Here is a 26,606-nt window from a genome sequence, read left to right on the forward strand (position 1 = left end):
GGCACCTCTCTCTCGTCGCTAATTTCGCCGTGGGCTTTTAAAAGTTTGACATGAAACAACTAAGATGGGAGGAACAAAATGCGACTATATACAGCACACTTCTGATCTGCGATGTGCAGTTTGCGCACATGTAGGTGAAGTGTTCTCATTTTTCTTTTCTTGTTTTCGCGTTGAATGGTATTGCATTTGTGCGTTCTGTTCTGTTGCTGCTTTGTTGCACAAAAGTGGATCAACGACCCGTCGGAATCCTTTATTTCGCTGCGGGAAACGTTCGACGAAGAGCAGTTTTCCCTTACTCCGTCAGGCAAATAAGCAAAACGAACTTCACCCGGTGATAGCTCTTTCGTTATTACTTGCTTAAAACTACCTTTCCTTGCGTTCGCTATTCCCTTGATATACGCACTTTTCATCTAATGAATAAATGGCTGTTATTCACTCCAAGAAAGGAGACCGTATATATTTAAAGCATTTGACACTAGCTGCCATTCCGCACAAAGAAAATAACAGAAAGTGTTAGGAACTCAGAGGACCTGTGGAACTAAACATCTTGGGTCGTACATTTCAAAGCATTTTTTTTTTTTCCTTTTTGTGAGTCAGGGTTTGCTGGCGTCAGTACTACGTTCCGTATGCGTGCCGGCGTTACTTAGGAAAGGTCATGACGCCGTGTTATTCAAGAAAAAAAATAACAAAGAAAAGCTTTTCGCTTTGCTGGCTCTTTCCCATTCGAACGAAAAGAACTCCTGCGGTACGTAGCACTTCTCTAAAAGCACCATTTGACTTCTTCACTCTCCTCCAACTTTTTTATGTCGCTGTGTCGCGGAGTCATTTCAAAACGTGCAGCGCCCGTTTTACAGCGTTCCCGCTTTGTACTGGAGCCCGAAGGCGCGCTGTATGTGCTAAAAGAAAAAAAATGGAACTGCGCCGCATGCAAGGGCTGTCAAGAGCGGGGACGCGTAGCGACAGCGGGTCGGCAGCTTTCTTTCGCACGTGTTGGCCGGCCAAGCCGAAGTTTACTGCCCGTCTGAGTAATGTACACCGCCTCCGGCTGTCTGCAGAAAACGTACCAATCTTAGCGCGTATTTATATACGCGAATGTTATGGAGTTCAAGACTGTGGCGAATGGCGGTGCACCATGTGGGAACGGCCGCTGCGTTTGCAGTGTTTTATTGGGTGTTGCGCGCGGTACGCATATACGTTTCTTTGTAGGACTGTGCGACCGCTCGCATCTTCGACGCTTCGTGTAGCAGTGCCCGGTAGGCACACGTTTCAAGTTGCACAAAGAACGTAGTGCACCCTGGCGACGATCGTAAAAGTTTAATGCGCGTCCACCTCCTCCGAAGAGTTCGTTCGTGGTTCTTTGTGCTTTTCCGGGAAGCTTTGCGCCGCCTGCACCATAAACAAAGGAGCGAGAGAAAGTGAGCGCGCGCATCAATCTTGTGTAGCGGATTGTCGAGCTGAACTCGTGCTTTGCTTTTACCAGCGTGGAAGCTTTAGCGGCTGTGGCGTTCGGCTGCTGTACGGGCACAAGGACGCGGGTTCGATTGTCAGCCACGGCAGCCGTGTATGTTTGGATTGAGTGCGCGTCACAGAACACCAGGTGATCAGTAATAACATATAGTCCCCTGTGGCGTGCGTCATATATGTATTTCTTGCGTTGACATATCCAGGGGAGGGGGAGGGGGGTTCGTGCCTCCCGAAAATTTTCAATCTTGCATATGTATATGTACACTCACACATATATACCCATACTCGAACATACATAAAGGGTGGCTGGAGCCATTGACGTCGCTGTGATGTTATGTCACCTCGCCTCGACAAGACCTTCAAAAAAAAAAAAAAGCACGTTCGCTGTACTTCAACACTGTTCTTGTATGATATACTATGAAAAACGCAATGCTTTACTTTGCTAAAGAAAACGCGACTATGTTTACCCAGCGGGCAGGCGACTTCCCCCTCAAGTTTCCAAACATTTTGCTCAGGCCCCATCTTGTTTGGACAGCAATGTGGCCGCAGTTCTTTTTACTTTGGTCCTGGCCGGAGGAGTCTGTCCGCTTCGCGGACTCGGCCAAAATTGTCGGCCGGAATTGGAACTATAATATAAGGTGACCGCCACCCTGTACGGCTAGTATAGAAAAACATACGTTTTGTCACCCCTTATATAATTCTCGTGCATCCATCCCGCTGGCGTTCAAAATAGCGCTGTAGCATTTTGTAACTGCAAACACGTTAGCAAAACTTCCTGACTGATAGCGTTGGCGGCCCACACCACATCTCCCGCGCTATGAATGCTCACAGGTTACCTCTGCCAATTAGAACAGGCTGTCGAGCCTGACTGCCACTTTTATTCAACCTGCGGACAGCCGATTGCAGTGACAACGCGTGAGCTCCTTGCGGTGCGCGATCATTCCGAGCGACGACGCCTGCGAACAGTTGATTCCAACTCAACTCTTTCGTCTCTACGGCCCGCGCTTCGATTTTCCACAGCCAATCTGTACGAATCGCTCGTCGCTTTTCAGCGAGTACAGCCGCCCTAACTGATATCCTTTCTTAATGACTCCTTCTCCGTCAGTTCTAGGACGCCTTCGTTCGTTCCCAGCTTGTTGCGTGTGAAGAAGTTTTAAGCTGGGCACACGACTTCGTGAATGAGCATTGTATCTCTCGGCCTGGGCCAATCGGGGCTTGCGAAATATCCCCACGAACGCGGTAGCGGAAGCTGTTTCTCGCTGGTTCTCACGGAGATTGTCTAAGATTTACTGGGCGGGGACTCATTGCGTAACGCCGTCGTAATTTCCGACTCCGTTGTGCGTGAGTACGCGTATCCACGCCTGATTGGGCGGCGCTGCGGTTCGCTTCGCTTGGCTTGGCGTGGATAAAAAAAGGGGGTGCTCGCGGTCTGGAGCGTTCGTGCGGAAACTGTTGGCGTCGACCGCGGCATCAACGTTTTTTTCGTTTGTTACACTGGCACGCCGTGCACGTATAGCCTCCTTAAAAGGCGGCCTGCTTTCGCGCCGCATCCGCAGATGCTGTCAGGTGCCGTGCGGTGCGCCTTTCACGGCCGGTTGTGTGCGCGTATTGCGATTGCACGACCTGAAGAGCATCGGTAGAATCCGGTTGTTCGCGCTTGGCCGATGGCGCGTGCCAGATCGACTCGGCGCGTTAAACAGCTACAGGGTTCGAAGGCTAAAGGCTAATGCGCATGCGCGGCGCGTGGCGTTCCGATCGTCGTGCCGATAAGGCGCGGCGGCGATGATTTGCGGCCTTCCCTTCAAGCCTCTCCAGCTCTATCGCCCATTGTGTTCTTTTGATGTGTGGAAAAGCCGTGGTACACACCGGAAGGTGCCTGTTCCGCTCGTGGTGCTCATTTTGAAAGGGCCAGGTGCGGTCTCTCTTGTTTTGTGCAGGTATCGCGCATCAATGATCGCGCATTGGAACGCGCACCTGCTTGCTTCTCGGGAACACACCACTGATTGCGCATCGCTTTGGTACTCGGGCAGTTAGCAGGTTGACTAGTTTGTGATTGGTAACGATGGCTATTGTGCCGATGCGGTGCTACTACGTCAGAGTCATCGCGGAGACAATTATTTCTAGATTGCATCGGTGGTCCAATGCTGTACAAAGCCACCTGTCCGAAAAAAACCGACGCAGATGGTTCCATGGCGGCTGCGCGGCTTCATTGTGCATCTCGCGTTTGAATGAACACTGCTCCTGTGCTCGGGACAGTTAAGTGGGCACCGCATTATAAAGAGGGTCAGTAGGCACTGGAGTCGTCGGGGCTGCCATTTCGCTTCTCAGCCAGCACACTGAAAAAAGTGCGCATTTACTCAGTCTGTTAGCCTCCACAGGTACAGGTGGATGCAAGCTGCGAATCCTACACTCTAAGCCGCAAAGGACGAAAAGGGGTCTGTGGTTCGTCCTTTTGGGGGGTAACTGCACTGCCACAACCATTACTCCCTAAAGGATGAACGATTCGTCCTTTGGGGAGTAACTGTCGGGGATGAACTGTTAGTCCACAGTTAAAGGATGAACGATTCGTCCTTTAGGGAGTAACTGTCAGGGGACGAACTGTTAGTCCACAGTTGTTTTGAGGGACGAAATGTCGGGGTGTAAAAGTTACCGCTTTTAGGGAGTAACTGATTTATTGCATGGCAGCTGCGTAGGGACGAACTATTACCCCTGATGGGACTAACAGTTGCTCCTTCTCGATAAAAAAATCAATTTATTACAGTTTCTGGTTGAATTACCGAGAATTTGGAGGTTGATAGACGCATTTGACGACATATACAATTAATATACAGGAATAAATTTCAGAGGTAAACTACAGAAAATTCACAACGAACACACAGGATTCGAGCTCGTGACCATTGAATCAGCAGTCGCGTACGCTAACCACTATACCACACGCCAGTACGCAGCAGAGTGAATATTACCGGGGCTATATATGTACAGGCACCGTCTGGAAGCTGCGCGTTCTGCGATGTTAGTCAAAGTAGCAAGATCTCTTATATTAGACATCAGCCTTCAGTGTTTCGCAAGCAACCATTCGGTGATCACGTTCATGAATATGTAAAATGCGTTGGATTAGTTTTTCTGCGCGCGTGTTTCGAGCGAATTTGGGCGCTTCATGAATGTATGTATACATAAACGTTCTCATGTATGCTCCCATCGACGTGCCAAGCTTGCTCGCTTCTCACTGTAGAGAACACGGTTGGGTATATCGTTCAGCGAAAATGTCTGTTTAATGACAAAAAAACGAAAACGTCTAAAGAAACAACCAAGTTTATTCAACAACTCGTGTCAATTCTGCAGCATCGTGCGTACACATAAATTGAACAACTTTGTTGAATACAGAAGATAGGATGGCTTCCCTGCATTATAGGAGAGACAATGAAAAGTGCAATGGTTTATTCGAATGGATGCTGTCCAGCCGACGTCAGGAAATGCAACAGCACCATCGACAGCTGCTGAGAGCGTGTTCATAGCTGCAAGATGTTGAAGACGTTTCTCAGGAGGCGCAACGCTTTCATTCATCGATTTACTGAAAAAGTAATTGCAGAAGCATTAATATTTCCGGCCGAACTGTTCGTGCACTTGCAGTTACGTCACAAGGCGTCTGTTAGAAATTCTGCATGCGTAAAAATTAGACGAAAACTGCTCTTTCACAGAACCTGTCATGTAGTGCAATGGAACAGTTCAGAATGTGTTATGAAGTTCGAAGAACCCGTCCTCGAATTTAACTTTTCACGCTTTCACAGCGACACGCTATATTGGGCCCACTTATTTATCAATAAAGCTTGCTCTTCATTTGAGAGATAGAAAAATTAAATGATTCGTAGCATCACTACAAACGAGCGAAATCGCCGATGCCGTCGCCGACTGCCCGTGTTAGCGGTGCTAAGCCTTCACTCTTAAAAAAAAAGGGTAGTAGTGCTTGCTAACTTTGGGGTTGTAACGGCTTGTCACATATGTTACAACCCTGTTAGTAAGCGCAGCTAGTAATGGCAAGGGTGGTAACTATTACAACCTTTGCCGTTACTAACAGCAATTAGTAACTGTTACTACCCAGCTGTTACTAACCATAGGTAGTAAAATAAAGGTAAAAAAAGGTAGTAACCGATACTAACGTGTTCATTCTGCCACATTATTAACAGTGATCAAATTCATAATGTCACACTACAATACAACTTCGGGTAATCTTCCGTGGAGTGTCATGAACTAGAAGAATGCACAGATGCAACAACAAGTTCACTACGCGACAGTACTTACTACGCGACTCCCGGGGTATTTATAGCCCCTACATTCGAGATGCACGACTGGTACCGGTGAGCACCTGTGTTTCACGATGAATTATCAAAAAATGGGACACTAAAGTACCATACCCTACTGCCGGATTATGTGTGCTTGGGAACGTAGCACAAGACTTTTAATCAACCACATTAAAATAAACAATGTGTCCTGTCTATTTGCTATAAAACTGCCGCAAAAAAGCATTATGTACAGCGGCCGAGACAAGGTACTAAGTCCACTAGCATAGCCTCAGCGCATTTCAATGAATTCCTGTTCTAGTACATAGACAGTAAAAAGCTAACAATTATAATTTCTGGGATCTTACGTGCCAAAACCACAATATGATTATGAGACGCACCGTATAGACCCCCGATTAATTTTGACCACCTGTGGTTCTTTCACATCCACCTGTCATGTTAGTTTGTTGGAATTGATATTGTGTACTAAAACGCGTATAGCACTTGCTTACAGTGAATTAACTTTTGCTCCTCCGTTTTCAGAATAGCACAACGATGCTTAGAAATCGCGGTTGCGTAATTTTAAAAAGAGAACTTGTATTTTTTTATTGATCCATGGGCATTTTTTTTCACCAGTTTTCGATTAAAAATGATGTGTCGAGGCGATTCCAGTTATAAGTTAACACAGTAGGTATTAACTACAATTTTAGATTAAGTAGTTAACGGCCGGGTAGGAAAAAGGTAGGAACGGTCCATGAAAGTTAGTAACGGCTGCAGTTACTACCCATTTGCTTGCAGTTACTAACTTAGGTAGTATACAGGCAGGAAAAAGTTAGCAACGGTTGCAGGTAGTAACTGTTTACTAAGGTAGGTAGTAAACAGGTAGCAAAAGGTTAGTAACGGTCCAAGGCAGTTAGTAACCGCTGCAGTTACTACCTATTTGCTTGCAGTTACAACATTTTTACTAACTTTTTTTTAAGAGTGTTTAGCTAGACATACTCTTTTAACAGCCAATCTTCCCAAATGACTTGTTTACATTGCAATAAAAGATATTGTGCGGAGTTTACGTGAATGTTCTTTTAAAAAGTCACGAATATTTCTGATAAACAACGCTTATTTGGGCAGCACTGAAAACAAAGCTATTTTTGGGCAGCTGTACTTGCTACAGCTAATGTTGAGCCTTCACCGAGGTTACCATGTTTCGATGGCCCAACCATCATGCTTGTAATTCTATAGCAGGAGGGGCAGCAATCGCGACGCTGTATCGCGCGAGCTCATCAATCATGCGTGTTTTGTTCGCGCAGAACGTGAACGTTAAACAAGCGGTGATCGTTACATATCAACTGCACACACGTAAAATCACGCGGAGTGATGGCAGTCTTGTTTACACTCACCTCTCAGGCGATGTCCTAGTCGGCGCGTAGCATTTCGATAGGGTAGCACTTCATTCCAATAGCAGATCACGTTTACCACAACGCCAAGATGATTCAGTGCACCACAAGTGACAGCAATCGCAACCACGAAACGGGAACACATCCACAACACACCGCAAAACTGCCGAGTCCTAGCTTGCCGTGCATACGACGAGAACACCACGCCGCGCATTGATACAGCTTGGGCGCGAGCACATTTTTGTGTGTGTGTGTGTGTGTGTGGGAGCTTTTTCAGATTTGTTTATTATTATGCCATATGAACGATATTACTTTACTTCTGCCGCAGTTGCCATAGTTGACAAGACCGTTTACACTTAAATAAACTGTTAACAGTTCATTTCGTTAGCGGACTCTTTGAATACGCGCATGCTGACCATTCGTTCGAGGCCGCCACTGCGCCGGAATGTTCCATGGGAGTAAACGTTGCTCCCTGTGGTCTAACAGTTCCTCCCTCGATTTGCACACGGCACCCACGTCTTGCAGTTAATCCCTCCGGGGACGAACTACCTGTTGCGGGGACGAAATGCAGCACTTACTCCCATTTCGCACCTTTGCGGCTTAGAGTGTACGATAAACGCGTGTGCGTGACGTCATATGAATATTCCCTACAGAGATCAACCTAAGTAGGACTGACAGTTGGGCGAGTTTGTACGGATGCATATGTGATAAACCTGTTGGAAATGTGCCGAAAGCGCTTTCAGCTTGCCTCATATATATGTACTGTCGACTCTACTTTTCGAAAACGCTGTCATTTCTAGTGTTTCAGCGGCATCCACCATGGAAATGGCGTCCGCCGTCTGTTCCATACAAGGTCTGGTCGCGTCACGGTATACACGTGAAACCTAAGATTAGTGTCTCTCAAACTGTATAGAGGGACCTATGCTGGTGGGCTAGTTGGTGCTTACCATGTGGTGCTTACTTAAATGATGATATCTAGGGTTTAACGTGCCAAAACCATGAGATGATTACGAGGCATGCCTGGTGGAAGGCTCCGGAAATTTCGACCGTGGTGTTCTTTGACGTGCACTGACATCTCGCAGTACATCGGCGTCTAGCATTTTGCCTCGATCGAAATGCGACCGCTGCGGCCGGGAGGTGTTTACTGAAAGACAGCGCAAGGACGCCACCATAGCGGAGACGTGTAGTTGCTTTTTTTTTTTTTTATGTGTCTCGAAAGAACGTTCCACGAAACCTTATGGCACCTCGAGGCGGCCCACATGGGCCGGTGTGTAAAGGTGAAGAGCGCGTCAGCGAGGAGCATGCACTGCCTTGTGGGAAACCTGCAGTATGTCTTGCCAAGCTTTTGTAATCACCTATCTGGTGCGGAGCAACGGTATTCGAAGCGATATCACGGTTGCTTCAGACAAGGCATAAATAATGAATCGCTTTGGACTTCCTGTCCAGCCATGCTTCGACTCTTTATTGCCTAATCAGGGTATGCGGTACATGGCGTTTTTTAGTCTTGAATGCGTACGGGTCAACGTACAGGTTCCTGCTCTATGAAAGAGAACAGTGTAATTCTTTCTCAAGTTTCACTTGATTCTCTCGCTTGCTCAGTACATGCAGCCATCCCGTAGAAATGATTCACGCTTTATTCATTTCACTGGAGAAAAAAAAAACGGAAACAGTTTGCAGCAATGTAGTCAAAGTCGGGTGGTTTTTCTTGAAACTGCGCACACAGAGCCCTAAACGTTGCAGTAATTACCGAACAGCCGGTGTTCCAGATACTCGTTTCACAGTCTCTACATTGACGTACAACTCAGAAAAAGCGCTGCGCAGTCCCACGCCCCCGCATTGGCACACAACTCTCGGTGCTGCGACAGATAAAGAGAGAGAAGGATTGAAGGGAAGGAGAAGGGGTAGAGACTCAGCGAAGGCAGGCTCTTGCATCGGTTTGAGCAACAGCCAGCGGATCGACTTTCCCTCGTCACGCATACCGGGTAGCGCCAAGTCGTCGCGCCGGAGTGTCTACATCCACCGCAGCGACTGCCGCCGGCGATTTCCCAGCGGTGTCGCGTTTCCTTTCCATGCACGCTCGCTGCAGTGGGCCTGCACGAAAGCGAGAACCTCCCGCCGCCGCCATTTTGCAGGCGCGCACGCGAGTTTTGTGGCATCTCGTATGAGCCACCGCATCAGTCGCACGCTCGAGGGTGTTCGTATTTTTTGGCGGGAAACGGAAATGTCGCGCTTCGAGCTAACGCGCGCGTTCGTCGAAATGCCGCGCCATTTTCCGAACGCAGTGTCTTCGGAAAAATGCCTTCTGTTATGTTGGGGTTCGGAGCCCCGCAGCACAGGAACCACACCAGACAGCGGCTAGCAGGAGGACTGTTTTATTGCTTTCTTTTAGAAGCGGACGAGAGGAGGCAGAGGAAGTTACAGCGCGGGCAGAAGACGTAACACGATATGCAGGAGCTGGGGACGAGAGTCTGAGGAAGGCGCCATGCGCGTGATGCGCGTCGGGCAGCACCGGCAAGCGAGGCACAACCTCTGGAGTGGCCGTGCGTCGGTTGATGTGCGGCCGTACACGACATCCCTTACCCCTAGACGGGGTCACCGTATCGGTCAGGTGGACGCCGATCACGTTGGGGCCTCGGTTGCAGTTTGGTGCTGCCTGCGCGGACCCCGCTGGATTGGTCATCGCGAGCTTGCGTCGCACAAGTGTCCACCTGGCCTCAGCTTCGCTATGCTCGGAGTCGGGCGTTGTGGGCAGATCATGCGGGGCGGGCGTCGGCTTGGTTCCGCTGGGAGCGAGGATCACGTACGGAGCCGGCACTGTCTCTTGTTGATCACTGCTACTGGTCCGTTCGTTTGATCGTTCCGCGGCGAATCTTCTGTCGGGTAGGCCTCTGCACCTGGCTTTATGTGATCAAGGTGCCGACGAACGTTCCGCTTCTTGACCTTGATTAGCCAAGATCGATGTCCGAGTCTCTTTAACCACGGTTCCGCCAACCCAAGCAGGACCTCCCTGCAAAGTTGCGGAAAAAAGACCGATTTGCCCGATTGCTATCTTTTCTTGGCAACTCAGCAACGCTGTGGTCAATTGGTCACCCTCTCAGCTGGTCGCGGCTGAATGCGTGTCAGTGCCGTTGAGAGCTCGCGGCCGAACATGAGTGCAGCTGGCGTTGTGCCCGTCGTTACTGAACGGTGGTGTGCTGTTTCAGCTGAAAACGAGCCAGCCTGCACGCAAATGTACCTGACTGATCCTTTGCAAGTGCCTGTTTCGTTTCATACACATTCTTTCGGCTTGCCCTTCGTGGCCGGATGATAGGGTGCACTTGTGATGTGCGTCACCCGATTCTTCTTCAGGAATTCTTCCATTTCCGCAGAAAACAAAGGACGGGCCCGTTATCCGTGACCACCCTTTCGGGAATGCCGAAAGTTGCGAACAGGTTTCGCAGTCCTCGATCAGTGTCGGCGACTGTATGTTCCGCATGGTGCGCACTTCGAGCCACTTGCTGTATGCGTCCACCACAATTAGGAGCATCCTTCCCTCCACAGGCCCAGCGGAAATCCGCGTGGATTGTGTGCCATGGTGTTGTCGCACGTTTCCACTCGGGAGCTGGTGCTTTAGTTGGAGTTTTCTGGTACTGGCAGCAAGTTGCACAACTCTTGACCACCCGCTCTATGTCGTTGTCGACACCGGGGCCACCAAAAATAGCCTCGAGCGCACGCCTTCATAGCTACCACGCCCCTGTGACCTGCATGTGCTAAGTCGAGCACGTCTTTCCTTGCTCTCTCTGGAACGACCAGTCTGGCACCACGGATCACGCAGCTTCCTGTAGCGAAAGCTCGTGTCCAAGCTTTGTGAACGCCGAAAATTCCTGCTTGGCAAAACGGCGTAGCTCTCCGTTTGAGACGGCTGTCCATCACGCGGGATAACAGTGGGTCCTTCCGGGTCAGCTCAGCCAGTTGACGCGGTGACAAGCTCGAAACTGTGGCGCGGACGCAAGCATAAGCCCATCTCCCGTGGAGCATGGCTCATCTACCTGCGCGGGCAGTGGCAGCCTGCTGAGCGCGTCAGCATTTTGGTTGCAGGCGTCCCAGGACTGTAGACCAAATCGTAGTCTATTGTGGCCAATTTCAGACAACACCATCGATCATCCTCGGTGACAATATCTGGGGGATTTGCTTCTTCTCCCCCATATGCCTAGGAGCGGTGGTGATCCGTTAATACGGTCACGTGCCGGCCAGCGACATATTGGTGAAAGTGGCTGACCGCATAAAACTACCGCAAGGCCCTCTTTATAGAGCTGCGAGTAGTTTTTCTCACGCTTCCCAAAGTTCGTGACGCGAATGCAATGGGAGCCTCTCGGCCGAACGCATCCTTTTGAGCGAGAATTGCGCCGATGCCGTATGGCGACGCATCCACGGACAGAAGTAGAGGCCTTTTTTCGTCATAATGCGCAAGGACTGCGAAGAGCCGAATCATCTTCTTAAGCTCTCGAACGCATCCTGAGGTTTTTTCTCCACTTCCAGGGCGTGTTCTTCTCGAGAAGCCCATACAACTCTGCAGCTACTGTCGCTCTGTTCTCCAAAAAACGATCGTAAAAGCGAGAAGCCCTAAGAAAGCCTGCAGAGAGGTCTTTCAGTCGTTTTTGCGCCTCAAGGATTGCCTTTACCTTTCTTCGGTCGTATGGGACACCCTGAGCATCGATTTTATTGACCGAGAAATTGGACTGAGCTGATGCCGAAGCGGCACTTCTCTTGCTTGAGTCGCAGACCTTTGTCGCTTAGCCTCGACAGGACTTCCTCTAGACGTTGCGCATGCTCTTTAACGTCCTTCCCGCTGACAATAATGTCGTCAAGGTAGACACTCACCCCCTGAATTCCGGCCAGTGTCGTCTCCATCATCCGCTGGAAGATGCTGGGTGCAGCGGAAACTCCAAAGGGAGCGATTCACCTTGAACAGTCCTTTGGTGGTGGTGAAGGTGAGCAATGCGGCTGTCTCGTCGTCCACTTCTTACTGCTGATAGGCCTGGTATAGGTCTAAACGTCGAAAATGTCGTTCCACCGCGCAACTTTGCGAACACCTCCGCAGTTGTCGGCAGTGGGTACGCCGTCCTTCGTGACCACCGCGTTAACTGTGCTCCTGTAATCTCCACAAACGCGAAATGTTCCATCCTTTTTGCGCACCCACACCAAGGGTGTGGCCATTTCGGCGTGTTGCGTCGGCTCCAGGAGCCTTGTTTTTGCAGGCGGGTCGAGCTCTTCCTCATAGGCTCTGGTAAGCTAGGGGTACTTGACGTGCTTTGGCAAAACTGGTGGTGTGGCACCTTCTTCCAAGTCCAAGTGAACCAATGGACCCACGTAGCCGTCGATACCTTCCTTAAATACATCAGGATGGCGTGCGAGAACCTCCTGGATCGCTTGGCTTGGTTCGGCGACCTGGTTTATTCCGTGCACACGGATGTTCAGTGCTGAGAACCAGTCACGTCCGAGCAGGTTGCACCCAGTCCCTTTTCATTACCAGCAGGGGCAGCACGTAGTCCTTTGATTTGAAACGCACACGAACCTGTGCCGAACCGACAGGTGTCAAGTTCTTCCCCTGACCAGGTGCGTAAGTCTAGGGGTTCTCTCGAAAGCTTTGGGGCGTTCGATGGCCACGTTTGGTGGTAGGTAGCCTCACTGATGGAGAACATGCGGCGCCCGTGTCCACTTCGAATTTCAGGGGCCTTCCCTCGACTTTCACGTCAACGAGGAATTTAGGGCAGGGTTGTCGCCCACTCACGGCATGTAGGTCGTAGCACCTATCGGTGTCTTCGAAGTCGTAGCACACAGGTTGGGCGTTAACCATGTGAGTTCCTTGCCGGGCGTTGAGGTTGCCTTCTTTGTTTTTCTTCTTTTTGGAGATGCAGGCGTTCTCGATGTGGCCCTTTTTGGAACAAAAACGGCATTGCGCTGTACTGAATTTGCAGGTGTCAGCCTCGTGCCAGCCGTCGCATCGGTAGCAGCGCCGTTGCTGAGCCGAATGCTTGCTTTCCTTTTTAGACTGCGAAGTCTTGTGCACCTCCGCGGAGCTCGTCGCTCCCTTAAGTCCTCGTTGCTGCTTCGACGCACTTTCGGACGACAGTGCCAAGTCCAACGCGCGGTGAAAAGTCAAGTCTTTCTCCGCGAACAGTCGCTGCTGCAGATGCTCGTCGCGGATGCCGCACACGAACCTGTCGCGAAGCATCACATCTTGGGGCAGCATGGTGGGGTTCGCCAGAACGGCTTGCGTGGCCTTCTGCCGGTGGCGTCGATGTAGCAGACGTTGTCGCTGGCACTCCGAAGTTGCAGTCAGCTGACAAGCTTCTGAGGGCTGCAACGTAGTTGCTGATCGACTCCTCCGGCCGCTGGTCGCGTCGCTGGAACACGTACCGCTGTACAACTCAGACGGTCGCGGATCGAAGTGCTTCTGCAGAAGGGCAACTATGTCGGCATAGCCCACCTCTCCAGGAGTCTTCGGCGCGACCAGAGCGCAGGCAGTTTCAAAGGTGTCGGCTCCGCATAGCGTCAGGAGGAGCGCGCGCTTCTTTTCTTCGTCGCAGACGTCGTTCGCCACGAAGTAGAAGTTCAGGCGCTGGATCCAGGATGACCAGTTCTTGCCGCTAAAACGGCTCGATGGCGGCCTGCATTCCTCCAGTAGCCATGGGCGTAACCTAGAGAGCTGCGCACTTATAAAATTCCACTTCTCGTCGCCAGTGTTATGTTGGGGTTCGGAGCCCCGCAGCACAGGAACCACACCAGACAGCGGCTAGCAGGAGACTGTTTTATTGCTTCTTTTAGAAGCGGACGAGAGGAGGCAGAGGAAGTTACAGCGCGGGCAGAAGACGTAACACGATATGCAGGAGCTGGGGACGAGAGTCTGAGGAAGGCGCCATGCGCGTGAGCGCGTCGGGCAGCACCGGCAAGCGAGGCACAACCTCTGGAGTGGCCGTGCGTCGGTTGATGTGCGCGTACACGACACCTTCTATCCAACATTCTGTATCTAGGTATGATGTCCGATGACAGAAATAAGTAAACAGGAAGCAAAACAAGTAAACAATCGAAAGAAAAACGAGATCAGCAAAACAAATTCGAAAGCACGAAATAATCCATCGAAAGGTAGGAAAAAGTGTCGCCAATACACTACATCTTTTTCCGCATGCATCTACGGTACATGTATACTTGAGTGTCAAAACTGCAACAACTTCGTCATTCAGTTACAGCCACATCAATTCTATCAAATGCTTCTTTTTCTTTTCGATGCCGTTGTAGACCTATTTCCTGGGTACGCTGACGTAATATCTACTGAATACTAATAATGTGTGGGGTTTGACGTCCCAAAACCACCATATGATTATGAGAGACGCCGTAGTGGAGGGCTCCGGAAATTTCGACCACCTGGGGTTCTTTAACGTGCACCTAAATCTAAGTACACGGGCCTCAAACATTTTCGCCTCCATCGAAAATGCAGCCGCCGCGGCCGGGATTCGATCCCGCGACCTTCGGGTCAGCAGTCGAGCGCCATAACCACTAGACCACCGTGGCGGGGCTATCTACTGAATACGTCGCGTAATTTATTTGCCCTTGAAGGAGCATTTCTAACCTAAATCTTAGCGCCACTGTATCCATGACGTCAGTGTTGACGCCAGGGATTTTGTTATATTTTCGCGACGTTGAGCCCGTTCTGCGCAGTAAAGGTATTTGAAACTTGCGAAGGAAGTACTATTTCGCTTCTGTAGCGCTGGGCGCGTTTACCGAGCAGTCGCTACAAGTCTATAGCTTGAGTTTCAATATGGTGACGTCACCACTTTCTTCTTATTTTTTTTAGCATTTTCGTCTTAAGCCGCACAAGCCTTCCCTCAGTGTGAGAGTACGTGGTTTTATGTATTACAGAATCACAATCTGCAAACACATATAAGCGTACTATATAATATTGTCAAACGACGTTCGATGTGTTTGGCTGCCGGCTGCGGCATTTAGGCTCACATCTGTTTCGGGTAAATCGAAAGGTCCTGGTCCCATGACCACGTGAAGGACATACTCATATACGGTACAATAGTCCCCTTGCAATTGGGCAAATGGTATACAGAGGGCCGTGAAAGACTGTAGAGGTTGTGCTTGAAGGGACACCGAAGCGAAACACCAAATCAGTTTGGACTGAGAAATTACATTCTTTCACAACTTTGATATCTCTAATTCCTACATCGGAGGTTCTTTATTGGAAGAGAAAAACAAAGGTCGATATTTATTTTAGTTTCGTTACCTTCAGCACAATCCTCAGCACATGAATGTCACTGTGACATCACAGAATGGGAAACAAAGTGGAGACGAGCGAGCTATTGCGATAGCGCACGATCTCAATATAGGACTCGTTATGAGAGAGAGAGAGAGAGAGAAAGAGAGAGACCGGCAAACGTAGACGCAAGTGACGTCATCGGAAGTCACGTGTTTATTGATTTTACAGCGCCACGTCAAGTGGTGTTTGCTGTTGCTGGCCGGCCGTTAAGGCCATGCAATGCGAACGAAAACAGAGTACGTCATGTATTTTGTTATTGCGCTACAAGCTTAGAATAACAGAGAGCTGAGCTAGTTGGTTGGCTGAGCTAGTTAGAATGCGCCACAAGACACGTCTGTACACAGTAAACCACTTTGGACGCTCAAAGAGATTTCAAGCGACCAAAACACCCTTTTGCCTCACCAGAATTTGCAAACATGGGGGTGCAAGGGTGTTTTGCTTGCCCAAATAGCCTTTTCGTTTGCGTAAGGGTTAATGCTTTACTAAAACACCCTTTAGGAAGTAAGGGTGTTGTGGGTCATCAAAACACCGGTGCTGATAATCGGAACTGGATAATTTAAGAAGCGTTAAATATTAGGCGGGTTTAGAATAACGGCTAGATCAGTCTGTTTTAGCGCTAGCTACAAGTCGACCACAAATTTAGCCATATTCTGTGAATGTTTATTGTTTAATTATGCAAAACAGGAATATCCCCATCGGCAATGAACGGCGGCTTAAAATACCATGGCTCTATATATCGCATGGTCGTTGCATGGTTGTGTAGACCGGGCACTCTGCCCGTTTGGTGCTTATATCATATATCTTTGTTGGTACGGTTGGGTGTGTATATGTGTGGTATTGCATCCTTTCACTGATGCATTTGGATTTTCCTTGATTGCTAGCTTTATTTTTTGTTTTTCAGAAATAATGATGTTTAGATTATTGGTAACCCCCATCTTCTGGGTGTTTTGATTCGTGAAAACACATTTTTCTTAGGGTGTTATAGACGCGGTAAAACCCCCTTAAGGGTGCAAAGTGGTTTGCAGTGTACTTCAGTTTGCGCAACCGTAATAAGTAGCAATCGCATGGTGCATCTGACGCCTTAGGGAAGACGTGATATGTGTTAAAGTCTGTGAGCCGTTATTTTTTTGGGACCACATTCTCCATTATGTTATATGCCAAGCTCTTTCTTTTTCAAATGCATGTTTATTCACACGGCCGCTGAGTCACAATGTCAAATCTGCATTTAAGAGGGCCAAATCGGGTCATTGTTTTTGTCAACGTGCACTTATAACGATCCTAACGGCACTGAACACTGGCATCGCGTCACTTATTCGAGCGGTCTTGCAGGCCACATCGACCGATGAGCGTCATTTTATGGGGATACACCGTACCCACAAAGCACCATAAGCACCAAACGGGCAGAGTGCTCGGGCTACACAACCATGCACCGACCATGTGGTATATATAGCCATGGTATTTCAAGCCGCCGTTCATTGCGGATGGGGATATTCCTGTTTTGCATAATTAAACAATAAACATTCGCAGAATATGGCTAAATTCGGTCTGGTCGTTCTGTTGCCTGGGTTTCAAGCGTTTGTAGAGACAGCGCATAGCGTTCAGAACATCGACAACCTCAACAACAATAAATGAAAACAACAGCATTTGCAGGATTATCTATGAACCGAAATAATTTTGTCGGGCAGTATAGGTGAGAAATTCTTACGTGAAAATTCTGAGCGCCTATAGGACGACATACTCACTCGACATATAACGACATGACTATGCGCTCGAATGAAACAGACAAAGTCGCGCTACAACCAGGACGCTTGTCTTGTAGGAAATACTTAATTCTTGCTTCGACGGGGAGTCTGTCTATGCGTTACTATATGGCTTCAGTTCGCGTGCTTCGTTGCATAAGCGAAAACGATTTCAAAATCCGCCGCCAATCAAAGGCCCGCATATTGTCCCTCGTGTCTGCCCAATCGTACGCCACCCCCCCCTCCCCCTCCGCGCCCTTATTCTCAGAGGGCCGTCACCCACCCGACCAGTCCATTAAAACGCCCCCCCCCCCCCCCCCCCCCGACAGCCGAACCTGATAAAATTTGGTGTATTCGGCGAGCCGATGCCCGTGCGTCCGGTTCTGTCAAAAGCGCCTTGCGTGGATGTCGCCGCTGCGCTGTTGCACAAGTGGCGCAGTCGACAGGACGGCAGACCTCCATGGCGTGCCGGTGGTAGTAGCATTTCTGCTCCCGCTGAACGCTGTGTCGGGGTTTCCATTCCCCGATCGCGGCGGCCACATCCTACTGAATCATTGAGTCGGCTTAATGCAAGAAGTGCTTCTTCGACAACTCTGTGATCGTTAATTTCGTGATGTTACGTTCGTGGTTAGAAGAGAAAATGGAGGTCGAAGTTATTGTCTGTCTCCCTTGATTGCTAGTTGCACAGAGTAAGGTAACTTAATGCGAAAAGAAGAGAAACAAAGTCGAAAAGGCGGGAGAATTGGCAAAACGATATCAGCAAATTTGTTTTTGGTTTGTTATCGTTCCAAACCAATCGGTGATTGAAGATCCTTCTTCACACTTGACTTGGGCTCATAATCGTGACTGTTAGTGCTCCTGCACGCTAGATTATGTGCCACAAGTGTTATTTTATGCCTGTGAATGTTAGAAGTTAAAATGTGTGTGCATGCGTGTGTGCGCGTATGTATGTGTGCGTGTGTGTGCGTACGTGTGTGTTTGCGAGAGAGAGAGAGGATATGCTGCTTACGGCTTGTCTGCGCTGACGACACTGAATGGAATATTTTTCTCGTCGTGTCTTCATTATATCTTTGTGCAAAGTCGACGAGATCAAGAGATGGTCGCGGCTGCAAGCTGAACGACGTGTGATGAATTCGAATCGTGCACCTGGGGACCTCATTAAGAGCTGCGGTCTCTGTCAGTATTTTTTTTTTTTCGCGGCATTCAGAAGAGTCTCAAATGAAAGAAACATCACCGGCCACTTCGAAAACGCCCAGCAGCCTTCAAGCTGTATGCATCTATATATACACACAAAATGGCGGGAACAGTATGTGTGTACGAGACGGGCTTCTGCAGTCCTCGGCCGGTGGGAAAAGCGATAAGAGATCCTACCAAGACACTCTCTCTCTCTCACACACACACACACACACACACACACACACACACACACACACACACACACACACACACACACACACACACACACACACACACACACACACACACACACACACACACACACACACACACACACACACACACACACACACTGCATTCTTGCTGACCGGCGGTGGAATGCAGCGACAGCCACGCCACCTAACGGCCGAATTGACCGCAACAACAAAACAAACAAACAAAGAAACGAAACTGGTTTCATCATTTATACACTGCCAGCCACTGGACACCGCGCCCTTATCGCCTCTCAGCCTCTTCTTCTTCTTCTTCGTTCCCGTCTTTGACTGCCACCGTCCTTATCGTTTAATTTCTCCCTCCTCCCCTACCCGGCTGTCCGCAGCTATCTGCAGCCATTAGGGCTCGTTAGCTGGAAGCTACGGTCCTTAGCCCCACTGGAAGCCCGTATAACGCCCTCTCTCTCTGTCTCTCTTGGCTGCTGCAGTTGCTTCATCATGTTTGCATGTTTGCTTGTTGTTGTTTTTTTCCTTCTTCGTCTCTCTTGTTGCTTTCGTCGAATAAGATGGTCGCGATGCCTGCCTTCGTATAAATGGGCGGGAAACAGGCGCGCTGCGCAGGATTACGCTCGAGGTGCCTCTATTTTCGCCATTTTAAAGGGAGCCAATTCGTCCGACAAGAAGGAATGCGCTGCCCCGGCTTCGTAGGATGCTCGCGTTGGTGTTTTTTTTGTTTGTTTTTGTTGTTAATTGTTGCTTCGTCGGTTTAAGTACGTGCAACGATGCGCGTTAGCTGTCGGCCCGCTGGGACGCGTAATCAAGAAGCGCCGCGTGATAATAGCTCTTTTCCGGAGTCAGTCTTCGTACTTGGTCAGTTTAGGTAATTATTATTACTTTCTTGACCTCTAGTTCTAATTTTACTTTTTATGCTGCGAAAGAGGATGTGAGGGAAAGCGCTCAATAAAAGAAATGAATAATGCGAGGAGAATTCAACGCCTCCTCGCAGTTGCAGGGTAGGCAATTTTGGGGGTTGGTTAGAAGACCGAGTTTCCATTATCGCTTCTTTTCTTTAGGCGTGGTTCATCACCGCGTGTTATCACTGTGCACTATACGGCATATATGCCTAAATCTGCCGCTTGTGTTCTGTTGGCACCGTTGTCGTTGTAACTTTTAACCCGCGCTCGGATTTCGCTACTGTTTATGCATGCGTCACAGGCGAATGCGTTATAAAAGCTGTATGCCCAATGTGTATACCCGTTTACAGATGCTTGTACACGCTTTCCGCGACCGTCGCAACACACGCACGTGCAGTGACGGACGTGTCGTTCCTATGCACGACGTGTCACTGTATGAGACCTACCAATAGTAATCCATACCGAAATTAATGAATGGCGTGTTAGAAACCTACATATTAGGGTAATAGCCTTCTGTCGCTCATCGGTTCGAAAAATCCGGCGTCTGACCTCGTTGTGAACATTAATGGTACCAAACGTCTCGTGACGTTAAATACAGATATAATGGATGCCAAATGATTAGGAGTAAAAATTAATGTGAATTCAATGTGAAGCAAGAGTGGTTCAAGTAAATTTGGAATGCATCGCAGAACATATAGCCTGTGATCTCTTTAGTGTTACTGAAGAAATCCGTTAACTTTTAAATTTTGATGACGTTGCCGATGCCGATGGCCATACTTGTACGCCAGTTTGTAGACTGCCATTCTACCGCATGGAACCAAACGTGGTCAGAGGGAAACGCATGAAAAAAAAAAAACGAAATCCTCCTACTGCGCCTCTTTCGGGGCGCATCTATCGCATTCGTTGTCATAGTATTTTCTTCTTTTTTTTTTCTATAATGCGGAGAAAAACTGAACGCCCCGTGTGATTTGCCGCGCGTTTTCGACGTGAATCCTCGCCAAGCGAGCGATCGCGACGCGGTGGTCCGGCGTCCAACCGTGTCGCATTGCGCCGCCATCTCCAATCCTGCCGGAATGCCCACACCGATCTTATCGATACTTCGATGTTCTTTCATTTTCTTAAACGTTTCTTTTGTTTATCTCGCCTTTCTCTACGATTCAATGATGTATCACGTGCGATCCGAGACGCCGCGGAGCCCCACTCTTTCGCTCCCCACCGCGTGTCGCGACCCGAGCACGTTCTAGAGTCGCGTAATGGATGTCTCTCGTGCGCGTATCCCAGTCTGTATGTATCTATAGCCTCATCAGGATGTAGAGAGAAAAGAGGGGGGGGGGGGGGTAGCTGATCTCTCTGCGGTGCCAGCCTTGTGCCTGCAAACGACGGACACATCGCATACGTGGACCGAGATGCAGCGGCCAGTCCCGGCGTTTTTCAAAACCTGTTCAATCCTGCCACCGTGCCACGTACGCGGCAACTTCTCGAAAGAGTGGACCCTGCATTGGACGTCCTATGCCAGGAATAGAAGAAGAAAGAAAATAAACTAACATTCTGGTCTCGAAGAAGAAGCAGTCGACTTATTTTTCTTAAACGATCGGTCATTCTTGTCTCGTATGCTCCTGGTGTTGGCAACAAAGTCGTGAAGAAAAAAAAAAGAGCAAGAGCAAGGAGTTATCCTCGGGACTTCACTGCAGTTGGGGGACTAAATTATGACCGGTGTTTTATCGGAAATACGCACAAGAAGTCACTGTATGGCGATCTGTGTTCTGGTGTTTCCTTTCGTTCTTTCTTTTCTTTTTTTACGTCCATATATTAAGCTCTGATTCACTTGATTCACTTGTGATTCACTTCTGCGTAGGACTCATGGTAGTCGCTGTGTATATTCATTTGTATTTATTGATATTAGGAAGCCTTCGAGGAAGGTTTGATCTGCAGCAATACCAGGTGCTCCCCTTATCGTTTACTGGGAATAAACGACGTAAACGTGGATTCAGTCGGCCGACCGGATGCTGCGTTTCAGTTCTTCTGCAGAACTTCGTCATTCATTCTCTTCTAAGAAGTACGACGTTAACAAACTAGTTGCTTTTTTCTACGAAACTGAAAATGGACACTCGATTCGTCAGATGGCTGCCTTCTTTCTGTTGACACCATTTTAGTTGAACCGAAAGTTAGGGGAAACTGAAAAAAATTCAGGAGCCCTTCCCCTATCCGGAAAAAGGGGGCCAGCAATGCTTCGCGCGTGCATGCCTGACTTTAATAATAATATCTGGGGTTTAACGTCCCAAAACCACGATATGTTTATGGGAGACGCCGTAGTGGCGGGCTCCGGGAATTTCGACCACCTCTAAGTACACGGGCCTCAAACGTTTTCGCCTTCATCGAAAATGCAGCCTCCGCGACCGGGATTCGATCCCGCGACCTTCGGGTCAGCAGTCGAGCGCCATAACCGCTAGACCACCGTGACGGGGCACGCTCGACTTTCTTTCTTTCTTTCTTTCTTTCTTTCTTTCTTTCTTTCTTTCTTTCTTTCTTTCTTTCTTTCTTTCTTTCTTTCTTTCTTTCTTTCTTTCTTTCTTTCGTTCGTTCGTTCGTTCGTTCGTTCGTTCTATCGCATCGCTCAGTACTCCCTCCCAACTGTTTCCTTCCTTCATGCCGAGAATCGGACCGTCATTCACGTGTTTAGCAACGCAAAACTTCATTCGCTACAGGCAGCAACGTCGGTCATTGCGTTCATATACAGGCAGCAATGAAATTTGGCACCATGAAATGGCAAGGCAAACGACCTCGATAACTGATCAGATTGCCATAAATCAGAAGCCGCTGATCGTCGACAATCCCGCAGTCGAGAGAGCACCGATTATTAGAGAACGGCGCATACAAATATAGTATACGCATGTGACTGACGCACTTTAGATGGCCTCGTTTTTGTACACTCGCCGGTGCCGGATTCCTCGTGTACACCGCCGCCGCCACCGAAATCTGCAACTCATAACACGCGTCACTTATTGAAAACAAAAAGAGAAATATTATGGGGCTTTCTCTCAGTACTCGGGTTAATAAAAGGTCAACGCATTCGTATCCGTGTGGGGATTTACGTGTCAGAAACGCTGCGGCGGAGACTCGGGGCCCGCGTCCTCTGGCTTAGACCGTACTAAAATGTATGTAGATGGTCTATAGACTGTCTAAAAATGGGTTTAGACAGTTGTCTAAACACATTTTTGTAAGGAAGATACGCAACAAGGGAGCTAGCTACGCCACACATTAGCCTCTAAGCTACCACGACACGTCCGGCCGCGTTTGTGGCATTTTGCGAGTTAAAATCGCAGCTCGCTCCAAGACACGGATACAGTGGCACTCGGAGCATGTTTATAGAATACGGAGTCTCACGCGGAGACTTTCGATCGCGATCGAGCCCCGATGTTGATCGAATATTACCCTACCGCGATTGTCTCACTTCCGCATCTCGCGCAAATAAACCAGTTGTGATCAAGCAACTCAATCGCGATCGAAATCACACTCGTGTCACACACGTACACAGCGTCACTTTGTCCTTGCTTGTAAAGTGTGCGCACTGATTGCAACGAGAATACTCACTATTGTAGCCGTGTTACATGAAATCTGAAGGATCCGAAAAAGCTGGGCTTGTCAGCGGTACCAGCGGCACACCTGAAAACGCTCGCACATTTGCACACACATAGAATATACATAGAATATTATATGTGCGCACATTTCCACTCACGTAGAATAAACACTGTCAGAGGTCAATGAAGAGGTCAGCTTGTTCGTAAGTTGCCTTTGCCCACTGGGAACCAGCTTTCTCCCTCCATTAGGCTGTGTTACTCGTAATGTGTCTAGTACTGCGGTACTTGTATAATGATGCTTGCGTAATACCGTCTAACCAGAAGGTGGTGGTTAGATTTCGTAACGGTTCCTTTAGACACGTGTTCGTGTGTCATCAATGTTCCTGCCCTACCTTCCCCCTTCTCCCTCCAAAAAAAAAAAAAAGAAACATTTTGAAAAGGCATTTAAACAATACATTTTTAAAAGACCGTGCGTCTCTTTACAATGACCTCTCGTTACGTTGACGTCATTGCAAAGCACCTGGCGCGCACGTATTTTCTGCGATATCGCCCGTTATATAGTTTCTTCCCAAAAGACTACGTTTACAGGGCCGATTCCTTGTTGTTCTGTAGCGTCATTGTGTATTCGTGCATTGTCGAGGGCGCATACGGGAAAAAGTTACCGTATATTATTACTGGCTAACTATTACAAATATTTGCCTTGAAAGCATCCGTTCTGTTTCTAACGTGTGCAATTATTCTCTTGTGTTTTCCAGACATATTTCTTCACGGATGCTACGGACCCGCTGTACCAGCTCAAAACAAGTGAGTCGTGCTTGTTGTTTGTTTAGTCGTTTGTGTGGCATGAGTAAGACACATTTATTCTGCGGAGAGTGCCGATCTTTTTTTTTGTTGTTGTTTTGTTTTGCAAGACAAGTGCCTACAAAGCAGATAAAAAGGCATTATGCCGAGAGAAGCACGTAAGTTGCCAAAACAACTGCATAAGAGGAACACTCGAATAATACAATGTACCTTTACGTTTATACCGCGAAGTTAAAATAAAAAACATTCGCAGAATTATTGCATACTATATCGTACGCACGCAACACTGATATATGACCAAAATAACCTTTGTGTAGCATAGCCAAAGAACTTATTCAGCGTAACATCAAGTACGGGTGTCTTTATATAAACTGCATTCCGTTCACGAATTCAGAATCGTTAAAAAAAAGCAGCCTTCATTTTTGGATGCAGAACTCCTGGAATAGTTTGCGTACCTTGATTGCCTTCGTGAAAGAAAGCAAACTTGCAATTAGGGCACAGCACGCCACGCTTACCGTTTTCAGTACAGAAATACGGCATGAAATATACCTAAAAAAAAAGGAATACTGGGGGGAGGGGGGGGGGTTAACTTAGCCTTCTACTTTATGTTTATTCTTAATAGCAGTTTTATATGACATTTGTTATGTCTTTTACTTCACTAGAAAGTTTCTTCCAATGTTAGCTGCTGAAGAAAACTTTTTTTTTCATGCTCAGCCAAAAGTGCTGCCGCATGCAACCGCCGTTTACTTCCCATACAGTGATTGACATTAAATATAGGATGGAGTGAAAGGTAACCATGGCGGTATTTCACGTCGAAGAAGGGACCGCATGTTTAACGGGCGATACAAAATAATCGCGCACATATTTAAGTCAATCAAACATCATAGTAGTTTAGTAGTCTGGGAACTCGGAATAGCGTGTTTGTAGGAATAATTCGGCTCGTCATAGCGACGCACTTCATCTAAAGCGCTGCTTCTATAATGAGAGAACGACACGCCTCTCGCGATCAGCCTCGTGAGACGTTCTCATGGAGTTCCTTCGAGTCCTGAGAAATTCTATAAATTAGCGCCCGAGTTTTTCCTCGTACAATTGTCACGTTGGCGTGGGAACGAAGACTCGGTTCCCACAGATCGAGCAGACGTGCGTCCATACGATGACGTCTCGTAATTTTTTTCCCTTGTCCTGTTTCGTTTCAGACGGTCACCTCATCAACACCAACTGCTCATCATCTCACAATAGGTACGTGCTCTGGCGTCGAGCCATTTTCTTTTTTCATCATTATTGAACGTATGTAAGGAGATGGCCGTTCGAGGCCTATAGGCTACTCCTTTTGCTACGTGCAGTACAATGAGGAACACTCCGTGAAAAGCAGAGAATTAGACAAGCACTCACACCTTTATTGGTGTTTCAAGGGTGTTAGATTGAATCTTAGGTAGGAACAAACTCTTTTTTTTTTTTTGTCTGAAAACTTATCCTTCCAAGTAAAGCCGATGATGTCTCCCAAGAGTCTACAAAAAAGGGCAAGAAAGACATTTTCATAGCTGTAACTGCTAAATTCTCGTCTAAGATGTTTCTGTGCACACATGGTGGGCAGAATCTGAAATGTTTTTAACAACGCCTTCATTAACGATTGTGTAGTATCAACTTCGCTGTCGATGTAGTGGCAAACGATCCGCAACGAGCAAGTACATATGTTCTGCGTTAAATCGACCCTTCGAACGCCTCATGCGAGCACTTTTGTCTTTTCTTTAATGCGGCAGCGTTAAAGAGCTCGTTTCGCAGAGATTTTGGCGTCGGTGTCGGCGTCGTTGTTTGTGAATGAAAGATTATGCAGCGTTGTCAAGGAGCGAAAGTTTAGATAGATGTAAATAAAAAATAATAAAAATATTCGGTTCGAATGAGAGTGGAACCCAGGCTGTCTGCGTGGCAACCAGGTGTTCTACCACAGAGCCACGCCATTGCTTGAAAGTGCTTCGAAAAAAAAAAAGCACTATATGAATGTCATATAGCGGGAGGAGTCTTCTTAACGCAGGTAATATTGCGTGTCAGAAACGTAGAATCGCGCCAGGCGACAAGACATGCGAATTGCGCAACGAGTGTGTGCTTTAAAGGCACACCCATTACAAAGCGCTCAGACATACTTAATTATCACCATCAGCGAAAGCATCAACAAAGTGAGCAGCTGCGTAGGGTGTTGCCTTACGGACGCGTAGTGGGCCTCTCGCTGATTCGTAAAAGGAAGAATTATGGCTTTGTGGGCACCGCGCAAGTGTACTTGCAGTAGGCAGTCTAGGATAGTTTGAAACGGCCGATGTTGCGCGCACAGTCGTTCGTTTCCTTACGGCATGGTTGAGGCATGCACCGAGAACCGCAGCTAGGCTAGCCATTGAGGAGGCGATAGGAAGGAGGCCCGATTACGCTGTCGCGTTCTACTCTTCAAGGCGAAGCTCAAGCGTCCTCCATGTTTTTGTGTGTCTTTTTCAAAGGTGCGCAGACTTTAGCGAAGTGCCCACTACGCATCTGTAATGCCATACGCACACCTTCATAGCTGCCCCCTTTGATGGTGCTGTCGCAGGGGCGTAGCCAGAAATTTTTTTCGGGGGGGGGGGGGGGGGGGGAGGTTCAACCATACTTTGTGTATGTTCGTGCGTGCGTGTATGTATACGCAAGCAAAACTGAAAAATTTCGGGGGGGTTTGAACCCCCCCCCCACCCCCCCTTGGCTACGCCCTTGTGCTGTGGGTCATGATGAT

At 48.3% G+C, this 26,606-nt stretch overlaps 1 protein-coding gene across 1 annotated transcript in view; it reads left to right on the top strand.

The window, feature by feature from the left end:
- Positions 1 to 26,606, top strand: part of LOC119399349 (fringe glycosyltransferase) — a 133,806-nt gene that overhangs the window by 34,549 nt on the left and 72,651 nt on the right. Inside the window, exons 2-3 of the mRNA XM_037666162.2 lie at positions 23,809 to 23,857; positions 25,051 to 25,093. Of these exons, the coding sequence (XP_037522090.1) occupies positions 23,809 to 23,857; positions 25,051 to 25,093 (92 nt within the window). The remainder of the gene's footprint in view (positions 1 to 23,808; positions 23,858 to 25,050; positions 25,094 to 26,606) is intronic.

The sequence above is a fragment of the Rhipicephalus sanguineus genome, chromosome 7, assembly GCF_013339695.2.
Source record: "Rhipicephalus sanguineus isolate Rsan-2018 chromosome 7, BIME_Rsan_1.4, whole genome shotgun sequence".
NCBI lineage: Eukaryota > Metazoa > Arthropoda > Arachnida > Ixodida > Ixodidae > Rhipicephalus > Rhipicephalus sanguineus.